Source organism: Leptodactylus fuscus, chromosome 4 (genome assembly GCF_031893055.1).
Source record: "Leptodactylus fuscus isolate aLepFus1 chromosome 4, aLepFus1.hap2, whole genome shotgun sequence".
Taxonomy (NCBI): domain Eukaryota; kingdom Metazoa; phylum Chordata; class Amphibia; order Anura; family Leptodactylidae; genus Leptodactylus; species Leptodactylus fuscus.
In genome coordinates this window covers 126,939,199-126,965,188 of record NC_134268.1, presented here as the reverse complement: position 1 = coordinate 126,965,188, position 25,990 = coordinate 126,939,199, and the positions used below count along the sequence as shown (strand labels likewise).

Genomic DNA, 25,990 nt, shown 5'->3' with positions numbered 1-25,990 from the left:
AGCCATTATCTCTTTAAGAAAAGGGGTGGAGCTACAGACTGGAAGAGGGTCTCTCTCTTTCAGATCCAGATCAGAGTGTGCGGGAGAGAGGAGCAGGTGTGTGGAGGTGCAGTGTGTGCTCCAGCTGCATGGTGTGACAGCACAGGAGGCCGGTGCCCAGCAGGGGTTAGACCTAAGCAGGCAACGAAGATGCAGTTATAGGACCATCAATTCCTAACTAGTGTGAGAAACACTTAGAAAATTGAGAAACTCACTGGACCGAGGCCTAGTGAATGCAAGATTCCTGGAGGCTCAGTAACATATAGAGTTGGGGTGAGTGTATCCAGCATCCCAAAGAACTCGCGTTACCTGCTGTCCAGAAGGGGGATCTACCCAGTTGTAATTAACCTTTGAGCTCCTGGAACCCAGGACCAGAGGAAACCTATTAGAGAGTTTGAGCAGCAATGGAAGGCTGAATCATACTAGTGGTAAAAGGGGAGACTGGCATCTCGCTATACTGGAGCAAGGTGAATCCTCCTGTAACATCTGTTATCTCCTGCTGACTACAGAAGTAAACTGTAAGTGTTTGGTTTACCCCTGTCTGGACTGTATTCCTTTATTGATCATCGCTCCTCTGTTACTCCTCCTGGAAATCTCCCCTTCTTCACCTATATCATCTGGGACCTGCCCTGGTTGGGGAGGGTATAACATCTGGCACTGCATCACCACCTATTCCCAGAGGCCCTATCTACAGTGCCCGGCTTCACCTCAAGCCGAAACCCCAACTGGTGTCACGACAAACTTTTATTTTTCTTTATTTTAATTTAATCCATTTTTGCTTAAAACTCCCCTTTTTCAAGTCGCTGCCGCCCCGGTGTCGGGCCTGCTCGCACCGTGAATCCACATAGGCCGAGCCGGGGCGACTCAGGTGCAGACTGTAAGATGAGGGAATGGGGGTGCAGACTGTGAGCAAAATGAGGGAATAGGGGTGCAGTCTGTGTGAGCAAGTGGAGGAAATGGGGGGTGCAGGCTATGGGTGAGCAAGAGGAGGAATCGGGGATGCAGGCTATGTGTGAGCAAGAGGGGGAGTGGGAGCACAGGATGGGCGTGAGCAAGAGGAGGGAATTGCAGTACAAACTGTGCGTGAGCAAAAGGGTGATGTGGGGGGGACCCTCCATTCCTCCCCCCTCTTGATCATACAGAGCCTGTACCCCATTCCACCATTTTGCTCACACGCAGCCCCATTCCCCCCTCTTGTTCTCATATGTTCACTTCTCTCTTCCTGCATGCAGAAGACAGAAACCACAGAACGGACTGTTGAACGCTAGTGTGAACCTAGCATAAGGTACTGAGAAGGGAGGGGGTTCTGAGATGCAGGATGGAGAGAGAGACAGAGAGAGAGAGTGTGTGTTTGTGTGTCTGTCTGTGTTTTGTCATTATACTGGGGGCAGAGATAGAGGGGGGATATGAAACTGAGGGCAGATGAAAGGGGACATGAAACTGAGGGGGAAATGGAGGGGGGTAGATGAAACCGGGAGCAGAGATGGAGGAGGGGACATGAAATGGAGCGGATAAAGGGGGCACTTAAACTGTGGGAGGAGCTGGAGGGGGACCTGTCTAGTTGCCCCCAGTTTAATGTCATCCTCCAGCTACCCCTACGGTTTAATGTCTGCTTCTAGTTGCCCACCGTTTAATGTCCCACTTCATCTGCCATTTATTTATTGCCCCCTCCAACTACCCCCATTGCTAATGTCCCCCTCCAGCTGATCCAGTTTCATGTTTAAACTGGGGCACCAGGAGAGGGACTTAAAGAGGACCTTTTATCAGATTGGGCACAGGCAGTTCCATATGTTGCTGGAAAGCCGACAGTGCGTGCTGAATTCATCGGCTTTCCCGATCTGTGCCCCGAATAAAACGCTATCGGTCCTGGTACCGTAGTGCTTTACAGTCAGAAGGGTGATTCTGACAGTCTGTCAGGAACGTCTTTCTCACACAGCAGCGCCTATCACACTGTAGCGTGTGAGCGGGGAGGAACGCCCCCTCCCTCTGCTCACAGTGCTCGTCCATAGACGAGTATTATCAGGAGGGGAGGGGGGAGTTCCTCCCCGCTCACACTGTATAGCGCAATAGGCGCTGCTGTGGAGAAGGATGTTCCTGGCTGACTGTCAGAAACGCCCTTCTGACTATAAAGAGCTACGCTACCGGGAGCGATAGCGCTTTACCCGGGGCACAGATCGGGAAAGCCGAAAGTGCGCTGAATTCAGCGCACTGTCGGCTTTCCAGCAGTATATGGAACTGCCTGTGCCCAATCTGATGAAAGGTCCTCTTTAATACTATGGGGAAGTTAGAAAGGAACATTACAATGCGGAGACATACATACCTCCCAACTTTTGAAGAACTGAAAGAGGGACAAAATGTGCGCTGCGGCAAATTGAGCCCTGCCCACTTTTATGTTGACTCCGCCCACTCATTAATTTTTCATGTGCCCGCGCACAGTATAATCCTCCTACAGTCACCCGTAAATTTCATGTCCCCCATCTCTGCCCCCAGATTCATGTCCCCCATCTCTGCCCCCAGATTCATGTCCCCTCCATCTCTGCCCCAGTTTCATGTCCCCCCCATCTCTGCCCCCAGATTCATGTCCCTCCATCTCTGTCCCCAGATTCATGTCCCCCATCTCTTCCCCCAGTTTCACGTCCCCCATCTCTTCCCCCAGATTCATGTCCCCTCCAGATTCATGTCCCCTCCATCTCTGCCCCCAGATTCATGTCCCCCATCTCTGCCCCAGATTCATTTCCCCCATCTCTGCCCCCAGATTCATGTCCCCCATCTCTGCCCCCAGATTCATGTCCCCCATCTCTGCCCCCAGATTCATGTCCCCCATCTCTGCCCCCAGATTCATGTCCACCATCTCTGCCCCCAGATTCATGTCCCCCCATCTCTGCCCCCAGATTCATGTCCCCCCATCTCTGCCCCCAGATTCATGTCCCCCATCTCTGCCCCCAGATTCATGTCACCCCATCTCTGCCCCCAGATTCATGTCCCCCCATCTCTGCCCCCAGATTCATGTCCCCCCATCTCTGCCCCCAGATTCATGTCCCCCCATCTCTGCCCCCAGATTCATGTCCCCCATCTCTGCCCCCAGATTCATGTCCCCCATCTCTGCCCCCAGATTCATGTCCCCCATCTCTGCCCCCAGATTCATGTCCCCCCATCTCTGCCCCCAGATTCATGTCCCCCCATCTCTGCCCCCAGATTCATGTCCCTCCATCTCTGCCCCTAGATCCATGTCCTCTCCATCTCTGCCCCCAGATTCATGTCCCCCATCTCTGCCCCCAGATTCAAGTCCCCCATCTCTGCCCCCAGATTTATGCCCCTCCATCTCTGTCCCCAGATTCATGCCCCCCATCTCTGTCCCCAGATTCATGTCCCTCCATCTCTGCCCCCAGATTCATTTCACCCCATCTCTGCCCCCAGATTCATGTCTCCACATCTCTGCCCCCAGATTCATGTCCCCAGATTCAAGTCTCCACATCTCTGCCCCCAGTGTCATGCTGTCCTCTCCTTCATCTGCCCCCAGTTTCACGTTCCACCTCCACATTACACTTACCTTCTCCTCGTTCCCCCGCTGCACTCTGCGCGCCTCTCTCTCTTACTGGCGCACAGTTGTAGACGCGATGTGACGTCCTGTGGACGCAGATCTGAGTTGAAATCGGGACATATCTCCCTCCAACTGGGACCGTGGGACATGTCATCGGAATCGTGAATGTCCTGCGGAAATCGGGACGGTAGGGAGGTATGTACATATAATGTGCGGATGACCGTAGGAGGATTATACTGTGTTGGGAGACATGTAAAATGAATGAGAATGGGCGTAGTCAACATAAAAGTGAGCGGGGCTAAATTTGCTGCAGCGTGCTATGCGCGCCGCACATTTTGTCCCTCTTTCTGTTGTTCAAAAGTTAGGAGGTATGCATTAGTCTCCACTTCCAGCAGCTTTCTCTTTCTGAATTAACACTGCACTGCCCAGTATAGCTCCACCCACACAAAAATTGGGATCACATGGGCATGACGTCATCAAGGGTCCTTTAAAGGGGCTCTATCACTGGGAAAAGTCATTTTTATCTAATCACATGCTTGCATAGGCTTTAGAAAGTCTATTCCACACTTACCTATAGTATGTAGATTGCTTCAGTGGTGTCTGAATAACGCTGGGTTCACACCTGCGTCTGGGGTCTCCGTTCTATGGTTTCCGTCTTCTGCATGCCACCGTGCGCGGCGGTGAGCGTTTTGCGCTCTCCGCCGCGAAACCGGATTTTTTTATCCGGACACAGAGTACTGCATGTCCGACTCTGTGTCCGGATTATAAAACCCGGTTTCGCGGCGGAGAGCGCAAAACGCTCACCGCCGCGCACGGCCGGACAGCTTTCTCACCCATTCAAATGAATGGGTGAGAAAGTCTCCTGCAGGTTTCCGTATCCTGCCTGTGTTTTAGGCAGGAAACGGAAACCTAAGTACGGAGTGCCGGGCCGCAGATGTGAACGAGCCCTAAGTCTGTTTTTATTCATATGCTAATGAGCCTCCAGCCAGCTCAGGAAGTTCCCAGCAGCCTCCTCTCTCCCATTATCTTCTAAGTGAAGCAAACAGGAAGCTGAGTCATCATCAGCCCCAGCAGCCTCCCATAGAAAACAGCAGGGCACTAGTCTAATTAGCATATGAATATAAACGGACTTATTCAGAAACCACTGAGGCAATCTACATACTATAGGTAGGTGTGAAATAGACTTTCTAAGGGCTATGCAAAGGTGTGATTAGTTAAAAATGACTTTTCCTAGTGATAGAGCCCCTTTAACTAGGATTTAGCAAGTACTATGTTCCTTCACTACACAGGATACAATTTTTCTTCATGTGGAATGACCTTTTTCAAACAAAGACACGCCTTCTCAGTCACGTGGCTTAAGCATGTCATGTGACTTTCTGACGTCAGAAGGTCCTTACTGATTATATTATTCAGCCTTTACCCACACTGAGCCGGCTATTTACTGTTACTGATAAGGGCTAGGGCCATATATCGAGTATAGCATTTACTCACAACCACATGGTCCAACCCTGCTCTGGAAACAACTTTCCTTCATGTGAAAGATCGTCTTACAAGTAAAGACACGCCTTCCTAGTCACATGACAAATCATGTGACTTTCTATCGTCAGCAGGTCCTTACCGAATATTGTGTTTGCTTTACCAGTATTCGTTCCTTATCCTTCTCCCCGCCACCATGTGCGATAGAACAGCGGCGTCTGACGGCTCTTCCTCCCAGAACGATCCTGCTTCCAAACCGCTGCCATTTAAACACCCCAATTTTCTTGTAAGTAGCCGTTTTGTCTTATTTTTCTCTGTGTTTACGCTGCAACCTGCTTGATCTGGCTCTAGTGTAATATAACGTTCGTACTATTAATCTGTGGACGTGTTTGTGGAGTTGGTCACGTGTGCAGATTACTGCAGTACCTGAGATGTACGTCCTTGTAGCAGAACTCGTGCATGAAATTGGCGGGCTTGTCCTTCTTCCTACATCTCTATTAGTTGTTGTGCTTAGTGGCTGGAGCAGAGAGTCCATCTAAACTGGTGATGCATGTATGACTTTCTACTATCAGAGAAATAAAATAATGACAATTTTTTTAAAATGTAACTTTCTCTTAACATGAAAGTGAATGCAGTTCATTGCTTTCATCCGTCATTAAAGAGGACCTTTCATCACTTGGGGCACATGCGGTTTTATATACCGCCAGAAAGCCGACAGAGCGCTGAATTCACGATCGGTGCCCCAGGTGAAGATACCTGGTGCTGGTACCGTAGCTCTTCACCGTCAGAAGGGCGTTCCTCATGGTCAGGGGCGTTCTTCACCGCTCTCACGGTACAGCGCTGTAGGCGCTGCTGTCAGGAACGCCCTTCTGACGGTGAAGAGCTACAGTACCGATAGCTGTTCACTTGGGGCACAGGTATATAAAACCGCGTGTGCCCCAAGTGATGAAAGGTCCTCTTTAATAAAGGTAGTGTGAACCACATGTGTACGTGTTGCAGTGGAAATGTTGTAGCAAAAACCGCAGTGTTTTATAGTCCCAAAGAAGTGTATGAGAGTCTAACGGATCCCATTCACACTCTACAGAAAAATATACACAGCAGAATTTTGGAAATTGCAACATGTCAAATATACCTACAGAAGTGCCAGTGGTTTCCCTATAGGTATAATGGAAGCAGAAAGTCTGAAGAGGAGACTTCTGTGAACTTTCTGTGAAAATCGCTGCAGGAAAAACCATGATGTGTTGTCAGGGCGGGGTTCACACCAGCACCCGATCTTTGTTTTCAGGTTTCTGTCTTCTGCCGACAGAAGACAGAAATCTGGCAGATAGTGTCTGGTCGTGAGCGCCTGTGAGCGTTTTGTGCTCTCTGTGGCAAAACCATTTTTTTTTAACTGGACACAAAGTCCTGCATGTCCGACTTTGTGTCTGGTTAAAAGTAAACTGTTCGCCGCAGAGAGCACAAAACGCTCACGGGCGGACACTTTCCAAACCCTTTTAAATAAATGGGTTTGAGAAGTGACTGCAGGTTTCTGTCTCCTGTCCAGTTTCTCGGGTAGAAAACGGAAACCTGCAAAACGGAGATCGGGCGCTGGTGTGAACCCACCCTCACCATGATTTTTCTCGCAGTACTTTTTTTTGCTGTGGCTCGCTGTGTGAGGACTTGGCCTTACAGTTTTGTTTTTTTGTTTAAATCATGACTTGATTGTAGTAACTAGAGATGAGCAAACAGTAAAATATTCGATATTCGTTTCCAATAGCCACTCAATATTTGACTATTCGAACGAATATCGAACCCGATTATAGTCAATGGGGAAAAATGCTTTGTTTCAGGGAATCCCACCATTCGACTCAGGAGAGTCACCAAGTCCACTATGACACCCCAGGAAATGATGCCAACACCCTGGAATGTAACTGGGACAGCAGGGGAAGCATGTCTGGGGGCATCTAACAAGCCCAAGTCACTGTATTATGTCGAGATCCCTGTCAGCTTGCGATATGCGGGAGCTGACTTTTTCCCATAGGAATGCATTGTCCAGCGTTGATTGGCCAAATGCCCTACAGAGTACGGCATTCGGCCAATCAACGTTGGTTCTGCCGGAGGCTCGTCTGTGAGGAGACGGAGTCTAAGGTCGGATCAGAATGGAGACTGCTGTGGACCGCTGTTAGACTCCGCCTCCACCGGCAGAACCAGCGTTGATTGGCCGAATGCTATAGCATTCAGCCAATCAACGCTGGTTAATGCATTCCTATGCCGAGATGTAGCAGTGCTGGCACTGCTACATCGGAGATTTAGCAGAGTTGAGTGTACGCTGAACCCTGCTGCACACTCAGCTTTGCTGCATCGGATTGCTACATCGGCCAGCACTGCTACATCGGGCCGTGCGCTCAGCTAAGCTACTCTGGAGATGCAGCCGAGCAGAGCGCACGCCCAGCACTGCTACATCGTAGATAAAGCAGAGCTGGCCGTTGGCTGAGCTTGGCTACTCCGGAGTAGCCAAGCTGAGCGCACGGCCCGATGTAGCAGTATGATGCAGCAGTATGATGCAGCATAGCTGAGTGTGCAGCAGGGTTCAGCTGAACCTGCTGCACACTCAGCTCTGCTGGATCGGACTGCTACATCAGGCCGTGCGCTCAGCTGGGCTACTCCGGAGATGCAGCCAAACAGAGCGCACGCCAAGCATTGCTACACTGAACCCTGCTGCACACTTAGCTCTGCTGCATCGGAGCGCACGGCCCGATGTAGCAGTGCTAGCCAATGTAGCAGTGCTGAGTGTGCGCTGAACCATGCTGCACACTCAGCTTTGCTGCATCTCTGTGTGTGCTGAGCTCTGCCGCTTCTCCGTGTAGCAGTGCTGTGTCAGCACTGCTACATCTGAGATCGGACCACAATGGAAACTGCTGTGGATGGATCTTAGACTCCGCCTCCTCCAGCAGATCCAATGTTGATTGGCCGAATGCTGTAGTCTGTATGGCATTCGGCCAATCAACGCTGGTCAATGCATTCCTATGGGAGAAAGTCAGCTTGCGCACATCGCAAGCTGACAGGGATCCCGACCAGATAGAGCCCCAAAGAGCTGGGTGAGTAACATTCCCCCCCTAAATAAAGGTAATCCCTAGCTAACCCTGCCTGTACATCTATCCCTGTCTCACAGTCACATAGTTCACAGTCCCAAATTAATGGAATGTTAAATCGACCATTCGTCTAAATTGGAGGTCACCTGATTTCGGCCGCCAATTCCTTTTTCCGTTTTTTTTCGATGCCTCCGTTGTCGTAGTTCCTGTCCCACCTCCCTGCGCAGTTATTGGTTCAAAAAACGCGCTAGGGAAGGTGGGAGGGGATACGAATTTTTACTGCGTTTGCCTCGTGCTATTTGATTGGAATCGAATACCTCGAACGGCCTGATATTCGATCGAATATGTATTCGATCGAACGGTGTTCACTCCTCTCTAGTAGTAACTTTAAAGTTCTATGTGTGTTAGTCTGGTACAGGGAACGTTTAGGCACACATGTAATCTGTATTTCATGAAACCAAGCTCATTCCTGAGTTACTTGATTTCTCCAACACTGTTGAAGAAAGAATAGGTTGTGCTATATGGGTTTTTCTTGTTCATGTGTGTTTTTGTAGTGCTATGTAACATACAGTTGTGCCAATCAACAAATTTTACATATCCCGGCAGATTTTTTTCTTGTTTGCCTTTTTTTTTTTTTTTTTTTTAGAGAATATCAGTGATAACACAATTTTTTTTTCTCCACTCATGGTTAGTGGTTGGTTGAAGCCCTTTATTGTCAAACTTCTGTGTTTTCTCTTTTTAAATCATAATGACAACCAATAACATCAAAATGACCCTGTTCAAAAGTTCACATACCCCAGTTTTTAATACCGTGTATTGCCCCCTCTAACATCAATGACAGCTTGAAGTCTTTTGTTTTAGTTGTGGATGAGGCTCTTTATTTTCTCAGATGGTAAAGCTGCCCATTCTTCTTGATAAAAAGTCTCCAGTTCCTGTTAATTCCTGGGCTTTCTTGCATGTACTGCACGCTTGAAATCTCCCCAGAGTGGCTCAATGATATTGAGGTCAGGAGACTGACATGGCCACTCCAAAACCTTCACATTCTTCTGCCGTAGCCAATGACAGGTGGGCTTGGCCAGGTGTTTTGGATCATTGTCCTGTTGGAAAGTCCAAGTATGTCCCATGCGCAGCTTCCTGGCTGATGACTGCAAATTTGCCTCCAATATTTGCAGATAACCTGCTGCATTCATCTTTCCTTCAACTTTGACCAAGTTTCCTGTGCTTTTGAAGCTCACACAGCCCCACATCTTCAGTGATCCACCTCCATGCTTTACAGTAGGAATGGTGTTCCTTTCATCATAGGCCTTTCTGACACCTCCCCAAATGTAACGTTTATGGTTATGGGCAAAAAGTTAGATTTTTGTCTCATCACTCCACATTACCTTGTTCCAGAAGTTTTGAAGCTTGTCTCTGTGCTGTTTGGTGTTTTGAAGGCGAGATTCTTTGTGGCATTTGCGCTGTAATGGCTTTCTTCTGACAACTCGACCAAACAGCCCATTTTTCTTCAAGTGCCTTATTGTGCATCTTGAAACAGCCACACCGATAGTTTTTACAGAGTCCTGTATTTCAGCTGATGTTATGTGTGGGCTTTTCTTTGCATCCCGAACAATTTTCTGGGTAATTGTGGCCAAAATTTCGTTTGATCTACATGACCATGGGTTGGTTTTTACAGAGCCCCTGAGTTTCCATTTGTTAATCACAGTTTGAGCACTGCTGACGCTAGGTTCACACTAGCGCCCGGAGTCTGTTCTCAGCTTTCCATCTTCTGCATGCAGAAGACGGAAAGCTGTCAGCCCGGGTACGGCCGTGAGCGCCGGTGAGCGTTTTATGCTCTCCGCCGCGAAACCGGTTTTTAAAAATTGGACACAGAGTGCTGCATGTCCGACTCTGTATCCGGTTTAAAAAAAAACGCTCACCATAAAACGCTCACCGGCGCTCACGGCCGGACATCTTTCAAACCCATTCAAATGAATAAGTTTGAAAGAGTCATGCAGGTTTCCATCTCCTGCTCAGTTTTGTGCAGGAAACGGAAACCTGCATAACGGAGACCGGGCGCAGATGTGAACGAGCCCTGACTGGCATTTATCAATTCCTTGGATATCTTTTTGTATTGCTCTCCTGCCAAAAAATCTGCCAAGGTATTTAAACTTTTTAAAAGAACTGTATGTGTGTAGGTTGGCCTTAAATGGCAGGACTCTAGGACTCAGTTTCTCTAGCAATATAGTAAATGTTGAGTATATAGGGTGTTGGTAATAACCACTTCATGCACAAGATTGTAGTCCTCAGTAGAAAAAGGATGGACTGCACACACAGATGGCATCTGTGAGCCATCCATGTTTTTCATGGACTTTATTTCATTAGAATAGGCTTACAGAGGTGCAAAAAAGAAATGGGACTTGCTCCATATTTTGCTAATCTGTTCTATGGCCTTCACACTGATGTGTAAGTATGTATGGGACGTTACAATGCAGCTATTCAAGTGGCTGTTTTTTCTGGAATGGGAAGAAGATAAAAGCAGGTTCCACTCCATGTAGCAGAGCAGTCCAGGGTTTGTTTTGTTTAATGAACTTCATTAGACGTCAGCTGAGAGGACTCCTGAAGAAAGAAGATCATCACTGAGACATGGCTGAGCCTAGGCCTGGAACCTAGGGCCTGGAGAGCTGCACCCTGAAGTTCTCGTATGAACTCTGTTTTGTTTTGAGGTTCCAGACACGAGACCTACAGCCTGATGGTATGGGACACTATTCTGTATGGCTACTGGTCAGACAACCAGGATTTTTTATTGTTAGAACATTGTTTTGTGACCAAGTTTTGTATCTCTGCACACTGTAGCTGGAGAAATAAAGCTGCTGAGGTCCATTTTGAACCTGAACTGCTTGTGTGTCAGTTACCGAAGTTCTTTATTGTGCTAATCATCTTAGGCTGGCGATGGCGATCATGTAAGCTAAAATAACTCCAGTTGTCACCAGGCCAATAGAAATGAATGAATCTGTTTGCTGTCTGTTGCCCATGGATCCTTAATAACTTATCCAAAAAATACACAGGAATTAGTGTGAGGGACATGATGGGATTAATTGTTGTGGGGTTAACTTTTCTGTGGGGTTTTTTCTTTTGTTTTGTTTCGTGTAGTATCTAGTGCAGGGTTGGCAAACCTTGGCACGCAAAGTATGTTTTGCTGGCACAGCAGCCCGCACACAGCCAGCCCAGGATCTGCAAGTATTAAAAGAAGAGGGGGCATTCTTTTAAGAGCTGCATTACATCAGCAGCAAAGGACGCTTTTGCCACCCTCTTGACCCACCAATGAGAAAAAAGAAGGGAGCACATCATTGTTCAGAACAAGGACTGTGCCTGCTGCAGTGATGTACATCCCTGCAAAGGCACCAGTTATATACTGGGGTTACTTTTAATGTCAGGCACTTGGGGTCATTTAGTTTTAGTAACTCTATGTGCCTCATATTAATAGCAATTAACCCCATCATGTCCCTCACTAATTCCTTTGTGCCTCACATAAGGGTTACTAATATGTGGGACATATGGAGTTACTAATTAGGGACTTAAATAGTGCCTCCATTCTGCTCACATATTAGTAACTGTTATGTGAAGGATGTGATGGGGTTAATTACTGTTAAAATGAGGCACTTGGAGTTAAATTGTAAGAGTGCTTGTCTTGTTGTTGTGACAGACTGGCCGTCGGTGCTTTCGCTGTGGTGTAGATGTAGCATGAACTACATATTTTTCAGACTATAAGATGCACCTCCCCCCCCCCCAAATTTGAGAGGAAAATGGAGGTGCATCTTATAGTCCGAATGTGTTGGGTGTTTTTTTTTTTTTTTTTTTTTGGGGGGGGGGGTAGGAGGAGCGGGGTCCCAGCATCGCCCCACTCCTGGCTGGAGTGGGATTATGTGCGGGCCTTGGGCTGAGAGGGTGTCCCAGTGAACCCATACTGGCATCCGCCGTGCTATTACAGTGGATGCTGGGTCTGTAACAAATGATGGCAGCCGCGCTGCTGCAGAGCGGCCATCATAGCTACTGGGTCACCGCTGTAATTCAGTGGACTCTGCTAGTGGACATTACTACTTTTGAGCCCCCTAAAATGTAAAAGAAGCCCCCACCTTTCTTGTTGTAGGCCAGCTGCTGCGCTGCATGGTGAGATTACAGAAGCTGACTTGTTTCTGTGACAGCCAGAAGCCTAATGAAGACTCCCAGGCCAGTCATAGTAATATTCCTAAATTCTCTATATTCTAAATCACCGCTTTCCCTAGGATATATATATAAAAGTAGACTATTACTGTGAATCGCCTACACATCCCTGTGGCCGAAAATACGCAGTCTACAAACTTATAAAAATATTTTTCCTGAACAGTGAATGTTGTTAGCAGGAAAGAAAATCAAAAGCTCCAAAAAGCCGTTTTTTTTTTTTCCACTGTTTTGACTCTGATTTGAATAAAAAGTGATCTAAGCAATAGACATTCCCCAAAATGGCATGACTGAAAAGTATATTCAGCCCACAAAAAAATGCCCTATTCATCCCTGTATAGCTGCAAGGCTACCTGTCAATGTGACTTTGCAGATTTTGCAAAACTACAATTCCCATATCTCTATATAAAAATTAGTGTCTTTGTCCTCTACGCGCAACCAAACAACTGGACCAATATTCACCAAATTTGGCACACAGATACATCATGTATCCGGGAAGCACATGAGTTGCTTCAATTCCTGGACAGCTACTTTAAAGAATTTATCCATATTTCTAATATTGGTGGCCTGTCCTTAGGGTAGGCTTTCAATATTACATCTGTGATGATACAGCAGCCAGGACCTCTGCAGATCAGCTTTTCCAGGACACTGCAGCTACAGATAATGGTAACATTTCTAGGAGCCATACTGTTCACTTGCCATACAAGGTGTAGCAGTAGGTTTAGGTGGTGCATATGGTATAGTGGGTGAGCAAAATGGCTCCCGACATGTTATTACCTTTAGCTGTCTTGTCTCAGTACTGCTGATCTGCAGGGTCCTGGCGGTGGGCCCCTAGAAACAATTCCACTGGTGGACCCTAGACACCCCAGTACGACCCTAGTTGCACATGTGCTTTGATTCTAAATGGTGATAAACACATGTGGCTGGGGACAGAGTGTGGCAGCATCCCCATGTTGTGGTTTGTCTTTATTTGATCTTAGTGTAAGTGTCAACAGCCTTACAATTATTGCCCAGCACTCTGATTACCTCATCTTTGATAGATATTTATTAGAGATGAGCGAGTACTATTCGAAACGGCTGTTTCGAATAGCACGCACCCATAGGAATGAATGGACGCAGCCGGCACGCAGGGGGTTAAGCAGCCAGCTGCTGGCAAAGTCTGCGTGGTGGCCGCTTCCATTCATTCCTATGGGTGCGTGCTATTCGAAACGGCTCATCTCTAATATTTATCTTTTTCACTTTTTTTTTTTTAAATCGGCACACTATACAAGAAAAAACTTGCCTACCCTTGACCTAGTGCAAAACAAATTTTACCTTGATCAAGTTATTTTCTTTTTACACTTATGTCTGCATTCATGGCATTTTCTCTCACAAGTATGAATGAGCTCTTCACTACACCTGCCATTAAGCATAATTTATCTTTTCTTCTGCTCTTCATCACCAGCATTCCGGGATTGGAGGAGCAGCAGCCGGCAAAAAGAACAGGACCTGGAAAAACCTGAAACAGATTCTTGCTCTAGAAAGAGCATTGCCATGGCAACTAAGTGATCCAAGCTGTAAGCTTCTTAGCATGTGTTCATAAATAATATCTACACAAATACATTTCATTGAAGCTATGCCATTTACACAGTTTTGCTTTGTATTCAGTTTAGTGGTTTTGTGGAGGTTTTTTTTTTTTTTTTTTTTTTTCTCTCCCCCTCTTCCCCCCACCCCTCCCTCACACACACACATCAAATGCAAAATACATAGTTGAAAGCGATCTCTTTGGGGTGGTTCTTTTGATTCCCAGTCCTGTCTTCATTTTTGTAAAATGGCCACTAGCTTGTCAGGGTGCATTCACACTAAGTATACGCTGAGCTGATTCTGAACGTAAAACACGTTCAGAATCAGCGCGTACAAAGCAGATCCCATTCATTTCAATGGGAGCCGGCATATGAGCGCTCCCCATTGGAATGAATGGGCTGCTTTTTTTTTTTTTTCCTCTATTGCTTTCAATGTGATGCGCGCGTATCACATTGAAACCAATAGGGAAAAAAGAAGCCCATTCATTTCAATGGGGAGAGCTCATATGGAGCTGAAATGAATGGGATCTGCTTTGTACGCGCTGATTCTGAACGTGTTTTACGTTCAGAATCAGCTCAGCGTATACTTAGTGTGAATGCACCCTCAGAATGATCTACGTTGTGTGTTTTTTTTTTTTTTTTGTTTTTTTGTTTTTTTTTCCATTGGCTTTTCCACCCCCTTCCCCAGTTTATTTCCCAGATTCCCCAGTTTATGGGGAATACATGGGGCAGATACAATCGTGTCTTCCTCTCTGTATAGTGCTGGGGATTAAATTGTTTCTGTATAGACAGTGTGTTCACCAAAGTCATTGTCATTGACCTGAAAGGAGTAATCTAGCATAGCAAAGTAATTAAGTAATCATTATCCTCCAACATTTGTAGCAGGGTGTTGTAAGCGGTTTACAGAAAAGTTAGTTGCCTTTCATGTAGCAGTAAACTTCACGTAGTTTATTCCTGACCCACTGCAGAGCCTGTTCCTGTCTATTTTGATCGGCAAATCCATATCATCCATGCAGGTTATTTTATCATGTGAACTACAGCCCAACTTGTTCAGACAGCGCAGTGAATTTCACAGTGAAAGTCATTTTAGCAGAGAGAGGGAGAACGGGCACACCACCTAATAAAAGTACAAAGAAGCATTTTTTTATAATTGCATATACTATTTATCTACAAAACTAGTTGAAATGACAATGCCAATTTGATAGTATTTGTTATTTTATAATTTTGCAGATTTTAATATTGATGCACCACCTTCATGCAAGCCAGCAAAGAAATATTCAGACGTATCAGGACTTCCTGTAAGTAAAAGTTGCCTAAGGAATTAAATTTACTTAAATGGATTCTATCATAAAAACAAAACTTTAGAAAGGCTGTTCACATCTCTTTATTTTGCAGGTCTGTACCGCTGTTTTTGAATTTTTCTTCTTAATGCTAACTGTGCCTGGGCTCAGAGGCTCCCTGTGCTTTCCGAGCAGTTAGCATGAAGAACAATTCAAAAACAGCAGTACAGACCTAAATGAAGGTTACCGTATACACTCGAGTATAAGTCGAGTTTTTCAGCACAGTTTTTGTCAATAAGTTTTTTTTTTTTTTTTTTTTTTTTTTTTTTTTGTGGTAAAATTAGGGGCCTCGGCTTATATCGAGTATATACGGCAGTTTAAGGGCTAGTTCACACGGGGGCAAAGAGGCTGATTTTGACAGCGGATTTCGCTTCAAAATCAGCCCCTTTACAATAGTGTTCTATGTAGACTGCTAGCTTTTTTTTTTTTTTCTGCTAGCAGATTTTTCTGCTAACAGAAAAAAAGAAGCGACATGACCTTTCTTCAGGCGTCTTCCGCCTGAAGAAAGCAATAGAAGTGAATGGGAGGCGAAAACCGCACGTTTTTTTTTTTACAAAAATAAGCGATTTTTTTTTTTTTTTTTTGCAACAACGCGTTTTTTCAGCCCATTCACTTTACAGGGTGGGAAAACAGCCTGGCTTTTTTTTTTTTTTTTTTTTTTAAAGCTGTTTTTTAAAAAAAAAAAAAAAAGCTCCATAAAAAGCTTGGCAAGGTCTAATTAGGAAGCTTTCTTTTTCCGGTGCCAAAATAAGCCACACGTTATTTACATGTGAACTAACGCTAAAAATAGTTTTTTAATGATAGAATCTCCTTAACTTTACACCTTTTTAAAACAAATATTTAAACTAGATAAACTATTAAGAACAATTCTAAATAGTAGTTTTAGCCTGCTTTGTTCCAAAACTGCTGCACACTACTCTTCCTTTCTTACTGACACAGATTTGTCAGATTTGCTAACATTCTGTCCTTCCTCCTCTATCCCTCAGATCCAGACCCCTCCACTGCACTCCCTGCACTTAGTATCTATGCATATACACTATCTAGTGACACGCTCGTATAACTTCAGTTACATGACCTTTATTGAGTATAAAAGATGGCTGGACCATTGTACTAAACAAGCCCTCTTTCCTCCTTTTGTCTCCTGATTTCCTCCTAGAATGTAAGCTCTTACAAACAGGGCCCTCACTCCTATTTTTTGATGTGCTAATTGTTTTGTCACATTGTAATTACATTGTCCATTCATGTGTCCTCTGTTTATATAGTGCCCAACATATTCTGCAGCACTTTACAAATCAAAGTTTATTATTGTGAAATGCTATATCCTAGCATTTCATCCAGGCTGTATATTTTTTGCACTTCCATGTCTTCTTATCTGCACTAGTGTCTTTTGATCTTCACTGATTTTATTGGTGTTTCTGGCCAAGTGTTTAGTTGGATCCACACTGCCAGTCTCCTCATGTGTTACAGTTTGTAGATTAATTAGTTAACGACTTAAATTAGTGCTAGTCTGAAGCTGTGCTTTCCTATATAAGTAGATATAGCTTATGGGGTGCATCTCATATGCGGGGGCATCTCATCTGCAGCATGCATCTTAACCAAATTGCATCTTAACCGAAGTGCAGATTAACCAAAGTGCACTTATACATGGCACTTAAACAGGGCACGAAACAGGCTAACCATGGCAGAACACCAGGTAAATTTCAACCTAAAACAACAAGTTTTACCTCATGGTATCCTGTAGCTGCACTGTCTCTTACTATCTTAGCCATTGGCTTCCTGCAGATCTCACCTCCACCACACGCCATCCATATCAGTCCCTCTCTTCTTCCTTCTCCCATGTACAGCTCTCACACACTTTTCACACTCTGTAATCATCCCTTTATTTCTTTTAGCAGTGACACCAAACAGAAGCGCCCACATAAATCCCTGAACCACCTTCTGTCTCTGTCCATTCTGCTCCTCCTAGCTGCTGGGGACATCTCTCCTAACCCCGGCCCTCCTTCCTTCACTAACTCTTCTCCCTGCACACATAGATGGCCTACAAACCTCATCAATATTTACCGTGTTCCTTCCCCTCATCTCTCCCCTGTCTCTTTTAACTGCTCTCTCTGGAACGCCCGCTCAGTGTGTAACAAACTAGAATACATTAATGACTTATTCCTTAGTAAATCCCTCGGCCTGCTCGCCTTTACTGAAACTTGATCCAGCAGGCAGACACGGCCTCCCCTGCTGCTCTGTGTCATGGTGGCCTACAATTCGCACACACCTCTAGGCCTGATAATAGGCAGGGTGGTGGGGTAGGATTACTTCTGTCACCGCAGTGCATTTTTCAGTCCATTCCCCCGGTCCCCTCACTCACATTCTCCTCATTTGAAGTCCATGCTATCAGACTTTTCCGGCCACTCTCCTTACGTGTAGCTGTGATCTACCGCCCACCTGGCTCACTCTACCAATTTTTGGACCACTTTGCTTCTTGGCTTCCCCACTTTTTATCCAGTGACATTCCTACCCTCATCATGGGTGACTTTAACATCCCTATTGCCCCCCCTCACTCCCCGGCTGCCTCACAGTTTCTCTCATTAACCACTTCTCTTGGTCTCTCACAATGTTCTTCTTCTGCCACACATATAGACGGTAACACGATTGATCTAGTCTTCCATCGACTCCTCACAGTCTCTAAATTTTCTAACTCTTCTCTGCCGCTTTCTGACCACAATCTTCTATCTCTCACCATCAGTGCTCTCTCCCCTTCACAAGACGCCCCTACCAATCACACATATAGGAACTTGCGTGCTATTGACACCCAGCACCTCTCAGATACTCTACAGTCCTCCCTGTCCCCCATCTCTTCAATCTCCTGTCCCAATCTGGCCACCAGTCACTATAATGAAACCCTCAAAAATGCATTGGATGAGGTTGCTCCCCCCTCCACTCGTAAAGTCCCACATAGGAGGCAGCAGCCCTGGCACACGCCACAGACACGATTTCTTCAGCGCTGCTCTAGGTGTGCCGAACGTCTCTGGAGAAAATCACGCTCACCTGCAGATTTCCTCCACTTCAAGTTTATGCTTAAAACATATAGCTCTGCCCTTTACCTCGCCAAACAAGACTATTTCACCGCCCTCATCTCTTCTCTCTCCAACAACCCTAAAAGGCTTTTTGAAACCTTTCACTCCTTACTCACACCCAAGGTGCAGACGCCATTCACAGACCTTAGTGCTGATGACCTGGCCATGTATTTCCATGATAAAATTGATAAGATCCGTCAGGAAATTACTGCCCAAGCCCCAGGTGGCATTGACTCCCACACCTACGATAGTACTGATCCCCTCACCAGCCGCACTTTAGACTGTCCATTCTCATCTTTTGAACCTGTCACAGAAGAGGAAGTCTCCCAGCTACTTTCTTCATCTCGCCCCACAACCTGCAGTAGTGACCCCTTCCCCTCACACCTTCTCCAATCTCTGTCCCCTGCTGTCACTACTTACCTTACTAAAATATTTAACCTCTCTCTCTCTTCTGGAATCTTCCCATCCTCCTTCAAGCATGCTGTTATAATCCCGCTACTGAAAAAACCCTCCCTGGACCCATCCTGTGCTGCTAACTATCGACCCGTCTCTAACCTCCCCTTCATCTCTAAACTTTTGGAACGCCTGGTTTATTCTCGGTTAATCCGTTATCTCTCTGCTAACTCTCTGCTTGACCCCTTACAATCTGGTTTCCGCGCTCTGCACTCTACTGAAACAGCTCTCACAAAAGTCTCTAATGATCTACTAAAGGCTAAATCCAATGGTGACTTCTCTCTTCTTATTCTTCTGGACCTCTCTGCAGCTTTTGACACTGTTGACCATCAACTTCTCCTCACTATGCTCCGCTCAGTCGGCCTCAATGACACTGCGCTCTCCTGGTTCTCCTCTTATCTCTCAGACCGCACTTTCAGTGTATCATTTGCGGGCTCTGTTTCCTCCCCTCTTTCCCTTGCTGTTGGGGTTCCTCAGGGCTCGGTCCTCGGCCCGCTGCTCTTTTCTCTCTACACAGCCCCCATTGGACAAACCATCGCCAGATTTGGCTTCAGGTACCATCTTTATGCTGATGACACCCAATTATACACATCTTCCCGTGACATCACCCCTGCACTCATACAGAACACCAGTGACTGTCTCTCTGCTGTCTCTAATATCATGTCCTCTCTCTATCTGAAACTAAATCTCTCTAAGACTGAACTACTACTGTTTCCACCATCTAACAGATCTGTCCCTGATATATCCATTGCAGTCTCAAGCCTTACTATAACTCCTAGGCAGCATGCCCGCTGCCTTGGGGTCATATTTGACGCAGACCTTTCCTTCACCCCTCATATTGAATCACTCGCACGTTCATGTCACCTCCACCTCAAAAACATCTCCAGAATACGCCCTTTCCTTACCAGAGATACACTAAAGACACTTATTGTCTCTCTGATTCATTCTCGCCTTGACTACTGTAATTCCTTACTAATCGGTCTTCCCCTCACTAAACTCTCCCCTATACAATCTATTCTGAATGCAGCGGCCAGGCTCATCTATCAGGCTAGACGCTACAGCGATGCCTCCGGTCTGTGTCAGTCACTACATTGGCTGCCTATTCATTATAGAATAAAATATAAAGTTATCACTCTCATCCACAAGGCTCTCCATAATGCCGCACCTCCCTACATTTCTTCCCTCATCTCTGTCTACCGCCCAACCCGTGCTCTCCGCTCACTCAATGACCTAACACTTACATCCTCTATTATCAGAACCTCCCACGCTCGTATACAAGACTTCTCCCGAGCTGCACCACTTCTCTGGAATGCTCTACCCCGGACAATCAGATTAACTCCCAATTTCTACAGTTTCAAACGCAAACTAAAGACGCATCTTTTCAGACAAGCCTATCACAATTCCTAATGCACAAAATTGTCTGAACACTGTATAAGCAATGCCGCCCCTGCTACCTCTTGTGTCACCCCCTCTACCTCATAGATTGTAAGCTCTTTTGAGCAGGGCCCTTAGTCCCATTGTGTGAAATGACGTTCTTTGTTATGTATGTCTGTATCTGAACCCTATAAATTGTACAGCGCTGCGGAATATGTTGGCGCTATATAAATAAAATGTATTATTATTAAAATGTATTATATTGTAAATTGGGATGTGTGGCAATCTACAGTCCTATGAAAAAGTTTGGGCACCCCTATTAATCTTAATCATTTTTAGTTCTAAATATTTTGGTGTTTATAACAGCCATTTCAGTTTGATATATCTAATAACTGATGGACACAGTAATATTTCAGGATTGAAATGAGGTTTATTGTACTAACAGAAAATGTGCAATATGCATTAAACCAAAATTTGACCGGTGCAAAAGTATGGGCACCTCAACAGAAAAGTGACATTAATATTTAGTAGATCCTCCTTTTGCAAAGATAACAGCCTCTAGTCGCTTCCTGTAGCTTTTAATCAGTTCCTGGATCCTGGATAAAGGTATTTTGGACAAACAATTCAAGTTAAGTTAGATGGTCGCCGAGCATGGACAGCCTGCTTCAAATCATCCCACAGATGTTCAATGATATTCAGGTCTGGGGACTGGGATGGCCATTCCAGAACATTGTAATTGTTCCTCTGCATGAATGCCTGAGGATTTGGAGCGGTGTTTTGGATCATTGTCTTGCTGAAATATCCATCCCCGGCGTAACTTCAACTTCGTCACTGATTCTTGAACATTATTCTCAAGAATCTGCTGATACTGAGTGGAATCCATGCGACTCTCAACTTTAACAAGATTCCCGATGCCGGCATTGGCCACACAGCCCCAAAGCATGATGGAACCTCCACCAAATTTTACAGTGGGTAGCATGTGTTTTTCTTGGAATGCTGTTTCTTTTTGGACGCCATGCATAACGCCTTTTTTTTATAACCAAACAACTCAATTTTTGTTTCCAAAATGAAGCTGCCTTGTCCAAATGTGCTTTTTCATACCTCAGGCAACTCTATTTGTGGCGTACGTGCAGAAACGGCTTCTTTCTCATCACTCTCCCATACAGCTTCTATTTGTGCAAAGTGTGCTGTATAGTTGACCGATGCACAGTGACACCATCTGCAGCAAGATGATGCTGCAGCTCTTTGGAGGTGGTCTGTGGATTGTCCTTGACTGTTCTCACCATTCTTCTTCTCTGCCTTTCTGATATTTTTCTTGGCCTGCCACTTCTGGGCTTAACAAGAACTGTCCCTGTGGTCTTCCATTTCCTTACTATGTTCCTCACAGTGGAAACTGACAGGTTAAATCTCTGAGACAACTTTTTGTATCCTTCCCCTGAACAACTATGTTGAACAATCTTTGTTTTCAGATCATTTGAGAGTTGTTTTGAGTAGCCCATGATGCCACTCTTCAGAGGAGATTCAAATAGGAGATCAACTTGCAATTGGCCACCTTAAATACCTTTTCTTATGATTGGATACATCTGGCTATGAAGTTCAAAGCTCACTGAGGTTACAAAACCAATTTTGTGCTTCAGTAAGTCAGTAAAAAGTAGTTAGGGGAATTCAAATCAATAAAATGATAAGGGTGCCCATACTTTTGCACCGGTCAAATTTTGGTTTAATGCATATTGCACATTTTCTGTTAGTACAATAAACCTCATTTCAATCCTGAAATATTACTGTGTCCATCAGTTATTAGATATATCAAACTGAAATGGCTGTTATAAACACCAAAATATTTAGAACTAAAAAGGATTAAGATTAATAGGGGTGCCCAAACTTTTTCATAGGACTGTATTTAGGGGCTTAGGTGATGCACTAGAGGAGGTAGAGATGTTGTGTGGTTCCTATTGTAGTATATCAAGGGGGTAGCCGTGTGCTCTGAACTCTTAGATCTGACTCGATTCTTCAAGCTCTAGAATACCAGTATTGGGATCTGGGAAGTGAATGTTTAGTGGAGCGGGGATGACAGCTGGAACAGTGTAACAAGCTATTTTGATCTGTTGGTTTGTTAAATAAGTCAATAGTGATACGATGTCCTTGAATGGTTGTATCGAGAAAATCATTTCTGGAAGTGCTAAGATGCATTGTGAAATCTAACTAAGGAAGTACATTGATAAAATGGTGCAATTCAAATAAAGTATTGATGGGGTCTTGCCAAATGCACAATATGTCGTTGATAAAACGCAGCCATAGCAATGAGTATTTTTTTGAAAATTGGATGTGCTTGTAAGCTTACCTATTTGTAGAACTAGAGGAGCTCTTGTTGAAATGTGTCAAGTAAAACTAAGTTAGTCTCTGACTATGGGAACAGGTAGTCTTTGTGGAAGCCATTGTTGGTGTTGTGCCTCCTGCTCCAACCACCCCGCCTGGTGGGTTTCTATGACTGATGGATCTGTCACTGTTAGAGCTATATAGCTCCAACAATTAAAGTTAACCCGATTGAACATTTGAGAAGGAGTCCTAGGTTGGAAGAGCTCCTATATGCCCCCCAAAAAGTGTCTCACTTTGTTGAGATATACGTTCAACACTCACTACGTTTAGTCGCTAAAGTATTAGCAGCCCACAAACCAGGCAGATATAGACATTCTTCTAACCTAATGAATAATGTATGCCATTAAATTCCCTTCAACAAGACTCGCGTATTAAGATGAAGACAATGGTGGTGCAATAGTCATCATGGACCGATGAGGAGATAATTGTTTGTGCACTTCCATGTACTCCCAAAGATTTTACATTTTGCCCAAAATTCATAAACCTCTTCAGAATCCACCTAGCTTCCTGATTGTTGCCTCCACTGGCTATCCTATCACACGGAAATGGGACACTTTCCCGTGTCTTGGCTGTTGCCAATGCTCCTATGTAGTCAAGGGCAGTAACGTCACACATCTGTATACCAGTCAGTGCTTTCCTATCCATGGTTACTATACATGTGACTCTTCCTTTGTAGGTTATAGTCTTAAATTCACATGTGGTCTACATGCCTAAATAAACATATACAGCAAATTAACAATCAAATGAACAATTCCTCCAATTGACATTTTGAATACCTACGTAGTGCTGAACTATTGATAATCCATTGCCCTATTTGGCAGTGAGGGTCTCTGCCTGCTACTTCACATAGGAGAGGAATCTAGGAGAAATATTCACGAATATAAAGTAAAGGATGAAATAAATCTGCAGTGTAATTAATGATGTTTTCCTTCACATTCATAGTTTCATTTGTTTTTCTTTTTGTTTTCTAGGCTAGTTATACGGACCCACAAACCAAGCTTCGGTTTAGTACAATAGAAGAGTTCAATTATATAAGGGTGCTTCCCACAGATGTTGTCACTGGATACTTGGCGCTTAGAAAAGCAACCAGCATAGTGCCTTGACAGTTACAATCTGCATTCCTCTATTTATTCTATTAATTTTTTGAAAATCTTGTCCTCTCAGGGGGAGTTCACAGTATGGTTACTAAAGTCCGTTGCTGTTATCATTCATAGGATGACAGCACCAGAATTTAGCTGTCACAGACTGATTCTATGTCCGTTTCCATTGACACTAATGTAATCAACGTGACTGAAATTGGCTTCCATCATGTTTGTTTACTTTTGTAATGGAAGATAAAGTCCTGCTTTCTATGATAGAAGACAGCAACAGACTTTAGTAATGGTAGCGTGTCTAATTTGTTTCTTTTACAGTATACAAAAACTGTACATTATGGATGGACACTAGAGATAAGCAAGTATCGAATCCCATTATAGTCTATGGGAAAAAATTCTCGTTTCAGGGGAAGCCACTATTCAACTAAAGGAGAGTCACCAAGTCCATGAGTAGCAGGAGGAGAGTGTTTAGGAGGAGCGCTGTGCAGTTAAAGCGCACGGACCCCATTATATTCTATGGAGTCTGTGCGCTTTAACTGCACAGTGCTTGCAGTTGCGCTGATAAAAAGTAAGCTCCCGTGTAATCGCAAGCTTCCAGCTCTTCCGATTAGCAAAGACGAGCCTGCAGCAAATCAGCGCTGGTTCTGCAGCAGGCTCGTCCTTGCTAGTCAGGAGAGCTGGCAGCTTGCGGTTACGAGGGAGCTTACTTTTTCTCATAGGAATGCATTGACCAGCGTTGATTGGCCAGTGTACAGCATTCGGCCAATCAACGCTGGTTCTGAATCGAATATTTACTGCAAATAGCGAGTAGTATTCAATCGAGTACGAATATTTCGAATACCGTAGTTTTCGATCGAATACTACTCGCTTCTCTCTAAGGGTGCATTCACACTGAGTAAACGCTAGCTTATTCTGAACGTAAAACACGTTCAGAATAAGCGGCGTCTAAAGCAGCTCCATTCATTTCTATGGGAGCCGGGATACGAGCGCTCCCCATAGAAATGAATGGGCTGCTTCTTTCACTCCGTGCAGTCCCATTGAAGTGAATGGGGAGTGCCGGCGTATACGGCAAGCTCTGCTCATGCCGGAGCGTACACGCCGGCACTCCCCATTCACTTCAATGGGACTGCACGGAGTGTAAGAAGCAGCCCATTCATTTCTATGGGGAGCGCTCGTATCCCCGCTCCCATAGAAATGAATGGACCTGCTTTAGACGCCGCTTATTCTGAACGTGTTTTAAGTTCAGAATAAGCTAGCGTTTACTCAGTGTGAATGCACCCTAATAGACACCTATAAGGTTACAGATCTATACATTGGACTATAATATGATTGTTCTAAAACCATAAGCGCATATGCTCCCTATTAGTCACTGGTGATTTAGAATGTGTTCTAGGTCTGTGTCTGTGCAAGGGGTTCAGAAGTGTGTCTGTGAAAGATGGCTCTCCAGCTATAACCTAAAAACTACTTTATTAAAAATGGTAGACATTTCTAGTATGTGGTGTTTTTTTTTTTTTTTTTTTAATTTGTATTTGTACAATAAAATGCCATACATGGTAACTGGCAATCTGTATTTGAGTTAGTATTTTGTTCTTTAATCTAGGGTTGCATGTTCATACCAACAGATTATGTTGAATTTAGAGATTAAAGGAGTTGGCCACTTTATATCTAACAGTTTGTAATGTGTAGCACAAAGGTAACTAATAATCTTACTCGTAGACTTTCATTTCTACTTCTGTATCATCATTTTTTTAAGCCATGCCCCCACTGACTTGGCTCTGTTTACTCCCTAACAAGCCTCCTTTGACCATTGAGCATGTGACATGAAGACATATGACACAGTATCGACTGTCACGTCACGTCCCTTTGTGTGCCTGTGCTTACTCTCCTGATTTGTCTGTTTCTAAATACTATACTCAGTAAGGACCTTTCTGACATCAGTCGGTCACATGGCATTCTCCATTCATGTGAATGAGAAGGCGTGTCTTTGCTTGTAAGAAGGTCCTTCCACATGAAAAAAAAGTTGTATCCCGTGCAGTGGAGGAACATGGAGAGATGTGGGGGGGTCGGGAGAGATGGAGGGTGTATTAGAGGAGTGTGGGGTGTTAAAATTTGGAGCAAAAGAGCCACCCTCCAGTGCTCATTTGCATATTGTGGAAAGGATCTCTCCAGTATGAAGTCTTGTACGTATATGAAATATGGAAAAGATCCCTATGAAGGCAATACACTATCATGGTAAAGGACCTCACCAGTATGAAACCTTGTAAATATATGATACTATTCTCCATAAGGACCTTTTCCATGTAAGTAGCCAGTTCAGTGTGTCGGCTATATACTATCACTGAAAAGGACCCCAATTGTATGAAACCTTGTAAGTATGTGATATAATGAAAAGGAAAAGT

The 25,990-nt window shown here is 44.8% G+C and overlaps 1 protein-coding gene across 1 annotated transcript; it reads left to right on the top strand.

Annotated features, from left to right (window-relative positions):
- Nucleotides 1-501: 501 nt before the first annotated feature.
- On the top strand, nt 502-24,519 carry INO80C (INO80 complex subunit C). Its single transcript, XM_075271045.1, has 5 exons — nt 502-557; nt 5,223-5,342; nt 13,769-13,880; nt 15,117-15,184; nt 23,469-24,519. Exons 2-5 carry the CDS (start codon nt 5,253-5,255, stop codon nt 23,598-23,600), a joined length of 402 nt encoding a protein of 133 aa, XP_075127146.1. The 5' UTR covers nt 502-557; nt 5,223-5,252; the 3' UTR covers nt 23,601-24,519.
- Nucleotides 24,520-25,990: the final 1,471 nt, after the last annotated feature.

Excerpts from the sequence above, each read along its gene's own strand:
- INO80C (XM_075271045.1), top strand. The coding sequence starts at position 5,253 with ATGTGCGATAGAACAGCGGCGTCTGACGGCTCTTCCTCCCAGAACGAT. Across the intron at positions 13,881-15,116 it reads GCAACTAAGTGATCCAAGCT|ATTTTAATATTGATGCACCA; the intron begins GTAAGCTTCTTA and ends ATAATTTTGCAG. Across the intron at positions 15,185-23,468 it reads CAGACGTATCAGGACTTCCT|GCTAGTTATACGGACCCACA; the intron begins GTAAGTAAAAGT and ends TTTGTTTTCTAG.